This window comes from Dasypus novemcinctus, chromosome 11 (genome assembly GCF_030445035.2).
Source record: "Dasypus novemcinctus isolate mDasNov1 chromosome 11, mDasNov1.1.hap2, whole genome shotgun sequence".
In the NCBI taxonomy this organism is placed as follows: Eukaryota; Metazoa; Chordata; class Mammalia; order Cingulata; family Dasypodidae; genus Dasypus; species Dasypus novemcinctus.
The window spans coordinates 16,656,551-16,670,869 of NC_080683.1; the positions used below are offsets into that span (position 1 = coordinate 16,656,551).

Below are 14,319 nucleotides of genomic sequence, written 5' to 3' on the forward strand. Positions count from 1 at the left end.
GGCCAGCTCCACACGGGTCAAGGAGGCCCGGGGTTTGACCCGTGGACTTCCCATATGGTAGACGGACGCCCTAACCACTGGGCCAAAGTCCGTTTCCCACACATGGGGTTTATAAATCTTTGCTTTCTCAGGGTATCTGCATGTCAGAGAGTAGCTGAACTCATAGAAACTCTGAGTCCTTTAGCACCCTTACTATCATTTCCTCTTCTATCATAGTCAGAAATGCAGTTTTAAGGCTTCATTTTGAGAGTCAAATAGTCATATAAGATTTAGTGAAAGAAAGAGTAGCGTACTTTATCATTTACTTTCTAGAGGCATCAATTACACTTTGTTTTTATCTTCTTTTATTGCTAAGACACTTGTTACTTGCTTTTTTCTTTTTTTTTTCTTTTTTCAGTTTAAGGCATTATTTATTTTCAACATGGAATTTGAACATTGGGCTCTCACACAAATTCTTCCCATTCTCCCCATCTTCCCATTATGATTATTATCTCCCCACCATGACTCCCTTGTCTGTTTGCTTGTTGTCTGCTCACTGCTTGTTGTCTGTTTTTTTTCTTTAAGAGGCGCTAGGCTGAACCTGGGATCTCCCATGTGGGAGGCAGGTGACCAGCACCTCGAGCCACATCTGCTCCCTGCTCATTTTTGTTTTTGTTTGCTACCTGCTTGTTGTTTTTTTTCCTCCCCCTCATCTCATTGTTTTTTCTTGTGTCTGCTTGTTTGTTTTTCTTCTTTAGAAGGCACCAGGAACTGAACTCAGGAGCTCTCATCTGGGAGGGGGGCACCCAACTACCGGAGCTGTATCCACTCCCCCCATTATAATTATATTATTATTTTGGTTAGCTCCAGATTCATGGTTACCTTATGTCTTTGTAAACCCTATTTATTTCTGAGCCATGAAGTGCCTTATCTTAACTTCACCACACATTATTTCCCTTTTCTTGGAGTTATTACTTGTTTTATTCAGTTGTTCATTTTGTAATTATTTAGCACTCAACCCTGGACTCTACACTAGTTGTATAGTATTCTAATCTTGTCAGACTTTAGATACTCTCTGTATTTCATCTTTTTGAATGTCTTGGAAACTTTTGGATGTTTTCCTTTGAATTCTTTAGATCGTATTTGTAACTGTTCTTTTTTTTTTTTTTAAGATTTATTTTCTATTTATCTCTTCCCTTCCCTCATGTCCCCAGTTGTCTCCTCTCTGCCCATTCGCTGTGTGTACTTTTGTGACTGCTTCTATCCTTATCAGCGGCACCAGCAATCTGTGTTTCTGTTTGTTGCGTCATCTTGTTGTGTCAGCTCTCCATGTGTGGTGCCATTCTTGGGCAGGCTGCACTTTCTTTTGCCCTGTGTGGCTCTCCTTACAAGGTGCACTTCTTGCGCGTGGGGCTCCCCTACGTGGGGGACATCCCTGCGTGGCACGGCACTCCTTGCGTGCATCAGTGCTGTGCATGGGCCAGCTCCACACAGGTCAAGGAGGCCCAGGGTTTGAACTGCGGACCTCCCATGTGGTAGGCGGACACCCTATCCATTGGGCCAATCTACTTCCCTATAACTGTTATTTAATTTCCTTACACTGTTGTTCTAATATATTCTTTGATCCCCTCTTTCCTAACTCCCATCTTCAGCGTTCTTGGTTTACTTCCTTATTGATGAAACATGCGCCATGTACTTCAGTAGGTTTCAGAGAAGGTGTTTATAGGAGATAGAATTTTTAAGACCTTGCATATCTGAAAATTACTATTCTACCTCTTTATTTGATTGATAGTATATCTGGGTATAAAAGTCCAGAAATTATTTTTGTTCACAGTTGTGAAGGCAATGTTCCAAGGTCTGTTTTCTGGCTTCCACTGTGGCTCTTGAGCCCTCCTGTGCTCTTCAGATTGGCCACAGGAAAACTGGACTCTTCTTTCTCTGGAAGCTTTTTATTGATCTCTTTTTCACAAGCATCTATCTTGGTGTCAGTCTGTTTTCAACCACTGTGCTAAGTACTTGGTGGATCTTTTCATTCTGGAATCTCATGACCTTTGATTCTGGGAAATTATTTTGAAAATCTTTTTGTTTTCTTCCCTTCCTTTTTATGAACTTACTATTGTTTGGAGGTTAGACCTATTGGACTAGTCCATTCATTTTTTTTATTCTTCTCTGGTTTTCCGTCTCATTGACTTTTTGTTTTATTTCTAGGTTTTCTTGGTTCTATCTTTTCAGTTTTAAAGTCTGTCCTATCATATTTTTGTTTTCTAAGAGCTCTTTTTATAAGGTGTTCGATATTTCCCTTTTAAACACCTCATTCTATTTCATGGATGCGTCTCTTTTATCCCTGAGGCCTTTAGTAATAATTTTGTTTTTTATAAGGTTTCTTTTTCCTGTGCAGTCTCTATAAGTTACATTTTTTTGGTTTGGTTCTCTGTTGTTCATATTGAATGTTTCCTCAAATGTCTGGTGATCTTTGGCTCTCCACTTATGTCTAAGTGGCAGGAGGGAGGGGGTCAGGTATGCATAGTTAAAGCTCACTGGAAGCTCTTTGGATATGGGTGGGGCTCCTCGACTCCTGGCTTCCTTGTAGGGTGATTTGGCTGGGATGCTTCACTGGGGAATTCTTTTTCTTTCTTTTTAAAATATTCTTGTGGTGATACATATAACAAAGTTTGTTACTTTAACCATTTTAAGGGTATAATTTAGTAGCATTAATTATGTTCACAGTGTTGTGCTGCCTTAACACCATCCATTGCCAAAACTTTTTTCTCACCCCAGACAGAAACTCTGTACCTATTAAGCAATTGCTCCTCTTCTGCCTTCTCCCCCAGCCACTGGTAATAAATTCTAATTAATTTTCTGGTTTCATAAATTTGCCTATTCTAGATAAATGACTGTATAGTATTCCATTGTATATACCACATTTTGTAACGGGATGTGGATAAACAATGTGGATATACCACATATTTTTTATTGATCCATCAGTTAATGGACATTTGGCTCGTTTCTGCTTTTAGGCTATTGTCAGTAATGCTTCTGTGAACATTGGCATACAGGTATCTGTTTGAGTCCCTGTTTTCAATTCTTTTTGGTATATACTTAGAAGTAGAATTGCCAGGCTATATGGTAACTTTATGTTTATATTTTTGAGGAGCCACCAAACTTTTCCATAGTAGCTGCATCATTTTACATTCCCACCAGCAGTGCATGAGGATTCCAGTTTTTCCACATCCTTGTCAGTCCTTGGCATTATCTGTCTTTTTGATGATAGCCATCCTAGTGGGTGTGGAGAGTAGTAATATTGTCGTATGTGGTGTTTTTAAAATTTTTTATTGTAGTAACATATATACAACTCATATTTTCCCATTTTAACCACATTCAGGTATATAGTTCAGTAGTAGTAATTATACTCACAATATTTTGCTACCATCACCAATACTCATTGTGGTTTTGATTTGCATTTCCTTAATAGCTAATAATACCTAACATCTTTTCAGGCACCTATTGATACCATTTGTATCTTTCCTTTGGAAAAATGGCTGTTCAGAACCTTTGCCCATGTTTTAATTGGATTATTTATCTCTCCCCCGCCCCAAAAGCTGTTTTAATTTTGAGAGCAAGAAATCCAGTTCTGAGAGCAATTAACATTAATCCGTAATTTTTTTTTGAAGGTTTATTTATTTTTTAAATTTATTTTTCTCCCCCTCGCCCAGTTGTCTGTTCTCTGTGTCCATTCACTGTGTGTTCTTCTGTGTCCGCTTGTATTCTTGTCAGTGGCACTGGGAATCTGTCTCTTTTTGTTGCGTCATCTTGCTGTGTCAGCTCTCCGTGTGTGCGGCGCCACTCCTGGGCATGCTGCACTTTTTTTGCAAGGGGCAGCTCTCCTTACAGGGTGCACTCCTTGCGCGTGGGACTCCCCTACATGGGGGACACCCCTGTGTGGCATGACACTCCTTCTGTGCATCAGCACTGTGCATGGGCCAGCTCACCACATGCGTCAGGAGACCTTGGGTTTGAACCCTGGATCTCCTGTGTGATAGGCGGTTGCTCCATCATTTGAGCCAAATCTGCTTTCTGGTTAATCTGTGATTTAAAACAAATTGAGGGCTGTTTCATGTTTTTTTATATATCCTCCTCCTCATACCAGGAATGTAATTTTCCTAATTCAGGTAGGAACTGATGCTGATGGATACTGCATAAATACACACCTTTCTCCCAAACAACAAAAATGAGAGCATGTCAAAGGGAAAAGGTTTGTTATGAAATTGATCAAAATCCTTGGAGTGAAGAGTCTGTCAGAGCTTGGAGGGTATGTTGTTTTGATATGGAACCTATGTTAAAGAAATCTATCTTTTGTCATATTCTGAAATAAAGAATTTTGGATAGTACCATCATCTTTAGCTTTAAAATCCTAGAAACAATTTCAAAAAGTATTATTTTGCTTTGATTTTTGGGATGGGGTAGGAGAGAATCTACAGATTTGCATGTAACTAAAAATCAAAACTACTCCGGCAGTAGGAAATAGGCAGTTCACATAGCCGGCCAACATCAGAGGTATCATCAGTGTGAGACTTGGTGCCAGTCCATTCCTACTGGCCTCCTGATACTAACAAAATGGAAAGTTTATGGCTCTGCATAGTAAATTCCAGCAGGATAAGAGGACCCTAAGCCTGTATTCAGAGTCTTAGAAGCAGAGCATTATTAAATATGTAATATTTGGGTGAAAAGAGTGCAAAAACCCCTGATGGTGCCCTTCACTTTACTTTGTCAGTGTAGCCCAGTCACAATTGCTTCCCCTAAAGGAGCAGCAAAACAGCTTATGTAGATCAGCACATTGACTCCAGCAAAGACTCTGCAAAAATAATACCGTACCACCTCTCAAGCAACACAGTCCCTTTGCTACTTATTGTATTGCCCTATGTCTCTACCCTGTTATGGCCTGTGGACACATACTTAGGATGCATTATTGGTTTTGAACCAGTGATTTTTTTTTTTAATCTCAAAAAGAACCTAATAAGGAAATAACAAGGCAATTAGTGGTTAAAATGAACTGTACATATAGGAGGCAGTTTAGAAAGTACCCATCACAGGCATTTTTCAAATCTAAAAAATGTCTTTGCTGTTACCTTTCTTTGATCGTTCCTGAAAATTCAGAGTACAAACCAGTCCTAAAATAAAAATGTTAAACTTTCAGCATCCTCTAATATCATTAGACAGAAAATGAGAGTAATGCTACAGCCCACAATTCTGCGACATGTAGAAAGTGTGCTAATAACTCTCTGCCTGGACAACTTTAGTGATGGCCTGTAGTCTTCCCCTTCAGAAAACAAAAGTTTCTGGGATACTCACTTAGCTTCATTGATTGGAAAATGGAAGACTTCAACTCTCAGCTAAGTTCTTTGAAAAGAGAGACTCCTTAAAATGCCAATTCCCCACTAATTTACCAAAACAGAAATCAAAATGAAAAGGCTTGGCTACTTTGCCTAATGTTGGATAGGGTTTTCAGGAAAAGAAACTAACATGAATACCCCATCAGTAAAGACTGAAAACCACCTGGAACATATAATATATATGCCACTGCTTTTTTTTTCCCCCTGTAAGTGCCCAGGTAGACTTAAGACTGCCAGGCTGCACAAACATCTACAGCAGCAGGACCGTCTTCTATTTCATTTATAACTTGTATCAGGGGAAAAAAGGAGAGTGGGGGAGAGGAAAAAGGGGGGGGGGAATATATCCCCCCCCCCCAAAAAAAAAGAAAGAACCCTACCATAGGGAGAGCTGTATGCCCAGCATAATGGAAGAGTGTGCTCCCCAAACAGATGGTTCTGCACAGGTTAATGTTCTGATTTTCCTTAGAGACCTATTTTGAAAAGGCTAAAAAGGGAGAATTTGAAATAATTCAATCCTGGTAGAAATTCAAACTCCAGCCCTAGGACTAAAATCATCCTTCACTGAATTAATCCCTTTTTCTTTCTCCTTTTCGTAAACATTTTATTCAAGTTTGGAGGCATTTCTTGTTTTGTTTGCTTTTCTCCAATCATGGGGAGAGTGGTTGAGGAGTACTGAATCCATTACTACTTTGATGATGCAGTTAAGATTCCAGATTCACATTTCCAGGTACCAAGAATTCCCTCTGAATGCTACCATCAAGTCAGCCTTTGTTGACAGTACTTTCTTCTGAACACAGCAATGCCTGTAGGTAACTGAAGCAGGGGTTACTTAACCTTTTTTATTCCACAGACCCCTTTACCAGTCAGGTGAAAACCACAGAGCCCTAACTAAGTCCACACTATCCTGTGTATTATTTAATAAATATATCACACCCACACCAACATGTCCCCACAAGAATAATGTTTTTTTAAAAATCTCAATTCAAGCTTAAGGACCCCTTACGAACCCCTGCTCTAAAGCATAATCATATCTTAGTTCTGCAGGTAAAGCAGCTGTTTGGAATTGAATGCTCACCTTATTTTTTTGTCTTATAAATTGAACTGCATCTTCATATTTCATTCCACATTCATTCAAAGCAAATGCAACCAGCACAGGTGCCCTTCCCAGTCCTGCAACATACTGCAACACAGCAATCTGGCTCTTTATGAAATTTGATTTTTAATAGGTTTAGCCAGTTACCTGCTATCTGATTAGGGGGTAGAGCTCCCTCATCAACTGGCCAGTCTAGAAAATGGATTCCTTATTTTTCAAGTGGAGCTTTATCATATTTAGCATCACAAATTCAACCAGAGTTGTTACTCTGTACTTCTTGTTGGTGGTAGCATTGGTAGAGTTGTGAGTTCTCAGAAAACCCATGTTCCTATAGGGGATCTCCACAGGGGCTGGGTGATTCATTATGGCAAATAAAAAATGTGCACATGCTTGTGTGAGGGGAAAATGGGGGGAGGTGGGAGAGAATCAGTAAATCTTGAAGTATTTCATAGCAGAAAACATTAAAAAAGGCCACTAAAATGCCTATTATGACATTATTTCTGTTTTCAACTTATTTATTCCTTAAGAAGCGTCTCTTCAAGATATGCAGAAGGATTTTGATTATTTTCATGCAAAAGCTTGAGAAATTGGTCTTAGCCGTGTGAGCTTTTATTAGTTGGATGTACTCTCTGTATGATACAGGTGATACCGCTGGCTGCTGCTGTGTGTAGCACAGGAATATGAGGAGTTGTTGGCGCTTGGCCTTCTCTTTTTTTTTTTTTTTAAGATTTATTTTATTTTTCCTCACCCCCTCCTTGTTTGCATTTGCTGTGTCTGCTGGCTGTGTGCTGGTTTTCTTTTTAGGAGGCGTTGGAAACTGAACCTGGGACCTCTGATGTGGGAGGGAGGTTCCTAATCACTTGAGCCACCTCCACTCTCTGCTTTGCTGTGTCTCTCATTAGATTTTCCTCCTCATGTCTCTTGTTACGTCATCTTGCCGCGCCTGTCTGTTGTGTCAGCTCACTGTCTTGCTTGTCTTCTTTAGGAGGCACTGAAAACTGAACCTGGGCCCTCCCATATGATAGGCTGTAGCTCATTTGCTTGAGCAACATCCACTTCCCTTAGTCTTCTCTTATTTGGGAAGAATAGCCTAGGGTGCAGCATTCGTGGTTCACTTAGGAGAGCAGAGCCACTATAAATATTATAGAATAAATAATTTATAGGAATTAGACCTATACACAATTGTGGGAAAATAAGGTATGTAAAAGTTTGAAAAGAGGAGTTGGAGAATCAGCCCTGGTATGAGTGAATGTTTCAGAGCTTGCAGGAGTATCTGGAAGCTAGGCACAAAGGCGGCTGGTGTAGAAATCTATGGAGGGTTGTTGACTCTCTGTGGGTCTTGTTTCTGTTCCAGCTGTAAGTCTGGCGATGAGCCTGAGGATGTTGGTGGCCCACAAGACTGGCTGACTCCTGGGAAGGAGAACTGGGCATGGTGCAGGGAATTTTAAGCACACACTCAAATTGGCCAGCACTTCTGTATGTCTCTCACTCTAACAATGACCTTTAGAATATAATGGTTGCTGCTTCACCTCTGCCTCCTAAATCTTTTGCAGTTTCACTTTTGACAAACTAAACCAGAAGCCTACAAGGAAAGGATTCTGGGATATGTCCCAGCATAACCAATTTATCAATAGATCAGTCCACCACGTAGGAAGTAGCTCTCAGGTTACTAGGCCATCTTATACCTGGTTAAGCTCCTCAACTCTGTGGCCAGACCATTTTTGTGGGTCTTTAATGTATATTTTATTTTTGCCTATTTGTAATGTTGGTGCATATGGTCTGGCATATCTTTGTGAGAGTATTTACAATTTGAGCCTTACCTCTTTTTTTTCTTATGCTGAAGTTCTAATCCTTTATCTGTAAGTTCTTTCTAGGAAATGCTTTGTATTTGCAATAGCAAACAGGACAAAAACAGTACTTAAATAATGTGAAATTCAAGGTTCTTCCTTACGAATACAGAGATAGATGGATACATACAGAATAATGGAATGAACCATGTTCCAGTTCTTTGTTTTGCCTCCAAACTTAGTGGTTTAAATAACCACTTTTATTATGTCCGTGGTTTCTTTGGGTCAGCAATTGAGACAGCCCAGAAGGAATGGCTTGTCTCTGTTCAGTGATGTCTAGGGCCTCAGCTAGGAAGACTTAATGGTTGGGAGTGACTTGATGGATAGGGCATCTGGAGGTATCTGGTAGTTGATGCTGGTTGTTGGTTTTGGACTTTAGCTAGGGATGTGGAGTAAATCGAGTACTTGTGACCTCTGCTTATGACTTGAACTTTCTCACAGTGTATTGACCTTAGAGCAGTGGAATTTTTCAGGGCACCAGCATGAGTATTTTAGTAAGTTTGGTGGGAAGCTGCAGCGCCTTTTTTTTAATCCTAGCTTTGGAGGCCAAGCAGTGGCACTTCTGCTGCATTCTTTTGGTAATGGGACAGTCACAAGCTCACCCAGATTCCAAGGGAAGGGAAACAGACCCCACCTCTCGATGAAAAGAGTATCAGGGTTGAATTGTATGAAGAACCTGTGGGATAGGAAATATTGTTGAGATCATCTTTGGAAAATACAGTCTGAATTGGGGATAGAGAGACGTATAGGTAGTTATAATGAGTGCAGGGTTATAGGAGAGAGACCGAAGAGGTCATAGTCTTTCCCTCTTGACTTGTTTTCTTATGAAGTGGATGGGCCGCCTGGTATTATCTTAAATTCCTAGTAGAAGAAATTGAGGCTCGGACACGTTAATGAAGACTGGGTAAGGAATTAATTAGGGATGAAGCAGATAAAACCCACATGTTCTGACATTTAGCCTAAGCTCACATTGGGAAATTTGAATTCTTTTTTTTTTTTTCTTTATTGTTTTAGTGTTCCATTAAAAAAAATATGAGGTCCCCATATACCCCCACTCTCCTCACCCCGCTCCTTCTCCCATAACAACAACCACCTTCATCATCATGAGACAGGGAAATTTGAATTCTTAGTTCTTTTGACTGTAAAGAGAATTGGTATAAGCGGTAGAGAAGGTTTTGGGTAATGGTAATTTATTATAATGTGTGAGGACACAAAATCATGCCTTTGCACATAAAACTAGTCTGAAATTTAGGATGTGGCATGTTAGGTTGACAAAGGGAATGGAAGTACTGAATTCTGTTATAGCCCAGTATTCCTTTTCTCTCCTTGGTTTTCATTGAGAAAATGTGTAAGAATTCCACTTGCTTGTATAATAGGGCCAGTAGAGAAGATTCTCCTATTCTGTTTAAACTTCTTTATTTTTTCGTTAATCAGGAAGCCCAGAACCTGATGGCCCTGACCAATGTGGACACCCCATTAAAAGGTGGACTTAATACCCCTTTGCATGAGAGCGACTTCTCAGGTGTGACTCCGCAACGACAGGTTATACAGACTCCAAACACGGTTCTTTCTACACCCTTCAGGTATTGCAAATAAACGAATAGATTTTATATTATAGAAAAACTTGAATCCATGGTCTTGAACAATGTGTTTCCTTTAGTAATATTGACAGAGAATGGAAATGAGTATTGTATGCCCTCTTTGGTTTTTCTTCACTCATAGTAATATATAACATTTTCCAGGATATGGTAAAATACTACACAATCCTGATAATGGAGTTTCTTCCCTTTTTTCAGAACTTTTGATGCTATCTTGTTTCTGAATTCTTTGATTTGAAAGAACAGATTGATCCATTGTTATTGATCATTTGATGAATTTTATATAATTTGTAGCCCTTTTGATGTATGTATTACTATTGTATTTTCTCCAACATTTAATTATGAAAATTTCCAAATAGTCAAAAAGTTTGAAAGAATGGTGAACATCTATTTACCTGCCACCTAGATTCTACAGTTAACATTTGCTTTATCACATATACATCTATCAGTCCATCTTATTTTTTAGTGCATTTCAAAGTAAGTTGCATATAACAGTCCATCTCAGCCCTAAATACCTCAACTTGCCTATCATTAACTAGAGTTACATATTTGTTTACAATCTTTTGTTTTATGTTAAGCCACTTTTTAAAGGAGACTATTGCAGATAAAAGTATTATAGAAGCAAGTTATGTTAAAATGAAACTTTAAAGAGTTGGAAATATTTAGGGTTTACTTTCAATTTTAAGCATTAGGGTATGTCCTACTTACTGTTTAACACAGGAAACTTGTCAGACTGTTACAAATCAATGTGACAGCAAAATCAAGAAGCATTGTCAGCCAAATCCTTATATAACATTTAAAATTTCTTCCAAGGCTTGTAAGAGAGCCTAATCCCTCTTTTCCTGTGTATGTCTTGTCTCTCAACTAGATTGTAAGCTCCTTGGGGGCAGGGACCATGTCTTATACGATAACACCTCACCTATCGGGAACAGCTGTCTGGCAACACCACCTGTCTGGAACACAGCCAAGAAAGAAACAGGAAGTAAGCAACAATCCTTCCCACTACCCTCCCTCCCCCCCAAAAAAGCTTTGAACAATTAAAAATACCAGTTGCAAAGTCTGTTGACTTTATTTTCAGTCTCTTAGCTCTTTCTCAGAAACTATTTGTACTTAGGCCTGATTCTAAAAGCTTGGTTTTGGTTTCCAAACAAAATGTAAAGGGAAGAATTACTTAAAGTTTACAAATTGATGAAAATGATGTGATAGCCAACAACTTGATAGCCAAGGAGGAGATACACTGAAGACACTGAACTCAAAAAGGCATCTGGAGTCATTGAGTATGGTGACAGATTGCCTTGACCACTGTAACACTGTGTGTGCTTAGCCATCCTAACACATCAGGAGAAGGCTGAAATGATGTTTGGTGGACCTAGACAAGAAAGACAAGAAAATGTGAAATGAAATGACTTTATTTGAAGTCAATAAAATAAAAATACTGTGCTTAAAAGGTAACTGCTAAGAAAGTGGAACTAAACTTTTATTTTAACTTTGAGATTTTACTTAAAACCAGATAGAGAAACAGAATTTCTGGAATCTTTATTTGTTTTTTCTACTTTCCCTGTGAAGTAATTTATGTGAAAAACATTTGAAAGTACAGTCCAAATATAAGTGAAACTTTTATTAATTAGTATTTCTGTCTTTCTAGGACTCCTCATGGAACTGAAGGGCTGACTCCTCGAAGTGGGACAACTCCCAAACCAGTTGTTAACTCTACCCCGGGTAGAACTCCTCTTCGAGACAAATTAAACATTAATCCCGAGGATGGAATGGCAGACTACAGTGATCCCTCTTATGTGAAGCAGATGGTAAATGTCAATTCCCTTTTAATACTCTCCTCCTCTGCCCCCAAATTTCTGTCTTGTTAATGCCAAATAAAAATATTCTCCCGTTAGTGTTTATCACATATACCTTCAGAATCTATATACCTAAGGCATCAGAAAGGGAAATTTATTTATAGTACTTGAGGAGAGGGGGATCTTTGGGTCTTAAAAACCTATTTCTTATTTTTAATATGTTTGTGAATATCAGTGATGCTAATAATGCTTCTTGTATCTCTTTAAGATTTTATCATTTACTTAATTCATACTTTACTTTCTTAAAAGAGTGATGTAATTTTATTTTTTCTAATTCTGTAAATTTTGAATTTTGAATGTCTCATAAATTATGCCTTGAATCTTGAATTTATATTTGCTTCATATTTTTTAGAAGACAGTGTAGATCTCAAAGCCAAGATATTTTGGTGTTTGTTGCTGATCTCGGTGAAGTTTTCTTGAGTATATTTTTTACAATGTGATACAGAAAGCCCATTATAAAACTTAATTTTGCTTCTCCCTAGATTTCACTATTATTACTTAACTATTTTTGTTACTTCACTATTGGGCCTTACTGCCTTATACCACAGAAATCATTGTGAATTTTTAATTTAATGAGTTCTAATGATTTTGACCTGTCTTCAGTTTACAAGTTCATTTTAACTTCTTGTAAAGAGTTGGTTAGTCTATAATTTTTTTAATGTTCAAATTGATATCAACTAATACCAGCTCATGAGTGGTTAAGAATTAAACAAAGATTGTAATGTATACAAAGCATGGGTTTGGACACTTCAGGGGAACTAAAGTTAAGATATTTTTTTGGTGGGGGCTGTTGCAGATGGAGGCCACAACACAAGTAAGTGTGGAACATGCTTAACATGCAGAGCAACTCATCTGGTGTTCACATCTAACATACGTATAATAAGGTTGGAAAGGTGAGCCGAGGATGTGTTAGGAGACATTGGATTCGAGGCAAATTCCTTTGGGATCTATGGACTCTTGTTTTCTCTGGCCTACGTGTGATTTAGTATTTTCATCTTAGATTCATGTATCTTTCAGATTGTTTTATTAATCCAAGAACAAATTGCCTTTTGAACTTGTTCTTTTCATTTGCTATTACATTTCAGTGCTGAAATATATTCCTAAAGGATTTATTTTTGTGCCTGCAGAGGCAATTCTGGGACCTTCTATTAGAAAATCCCGGAGTATCTTCCTTGATCATAAGTCGAAGTTTTTGATTGGTTTTAATTTAAGGTAGAAAGGGTGATTGAAATTAAACAACAACAACAAAAAACTCTGGTCTCAGCTCTGGGATTATTTTTCTAGAATTAATATTGGACTACTATGTATTTTTTTAGAAACTTATAGAATAATGGCCGAATATGTAAAGTGTATAAATTCAGAAGGACAAATTATTTTCTATAGGAAAGAGAATCCCGTGAACATCTTCGTTTGGGATTGTTGGGTCTTCCTGCCCCTAAGAATGACTTTGAAATTGTCCTACCGGAAAATGCTGAGAAGGAGCTGGAAGACCGTGAAATCGATGATACTTACATTGAAGATGCTGCTGATGTGGATGCACGAAAGCAGGTGGGTAACTGTGCCAGACAAAAAGTGTGAATTTGGCTTAATGAGTAGCAGCTAAAAATGTCTGAATTCTACAAGTTTTTTCAATACTAAAAAAAAGTTATACTAAAGTAAATTAATAGTATACACTCAGATAATTTAGAATATATTTTGTTAAAATGCATATGCATTTAGCAATTTAAATACCCTTTGTCTAAATCATACACATAAGTAAGTTTTTAAAAAAATTTATTGGAGTATATCACTCATACATAAACATATATAAACAAGTATAATTATAGTTGTGAACTTAAACAAAACAAACATATATAACATCATACAGGACTCTCATAACTCACCCTACCACCAATAACTTGCATTGTTGTTAAACCTTTTTAACTAATGATTAAAGAGCACTGTCAAAATATTACTAAAGTATTTTTCCCCCAACCAACCCTATCATTATCTTTATATCATTTGTATATGAACATACATAAACAATTAAGTGTATAGTAAAAGTTGTGAACTTACTAGCAAACATGCATAACATCATACAGGAGTCCCATACATCAGCCCTCCACCAACACCTTGCATTGTTATGAGACGTTTGTTACAAATTATGAAAGAATATTGTCAAAATCTTACTACTAATCATAGTCCTTATCTTACATTTGGTGTGTTTTCACCCCAGCCGCCACCCTATTATTATTTTTTAAATCTACTTTTTATGACAGAAGTTGTAAACTTATAAAACACATGTGCAGAATTCCCAAACAACACCCTTCCATTAATAGGCCACACTGTGGTGGAACATTTGTTACAGATAATATCATCTGATTGTTAACATGTCCATAGTGTACATTTGGCTCACATTTTCCATACTGCCTCATTATCAACACAGTACATAGTTTGCATAGATGCAAGAATATTATTACTGCTAACCACAGTCCATAGGTCACTCCAGCTGTATTTTTCCCATGGTTCTCCACATTCCCATCACCCTGCAGTAGAGATGTACATTTGCTCTAGCTCACA

The 14,319-nt window shown here is 38.0% G+C and overlaps 1 protein-coding gene across 1 annotated transcript in view; it reads left to right on the forward strand.

The window, feature by feature from the left end:
- CDC5L (cell division cycle 5 like) overlaps positions 1–14,319 on the forward strand; it is a 60,464-nt gene that overhangs the window by 20,620 nt on the left and 25,525 nt on the right. The window contains exons 9-11 of the mRNA XM_058306817.2: positions 9,744–9,892; positions 11,553–11,712; positions 13,144–13,308. Of these exons, the coding sequence (XP_058162800.1) occupies positions 9,744–9,892; positions 11,553–11,712; positions 13,144–13,308 (474 nt within the window). The remainder of the gene's footprint in view (positions 1–9,743; positions 9,893–11,552; positions 11,713–13,143; positions 13,309–14,319) is intronic.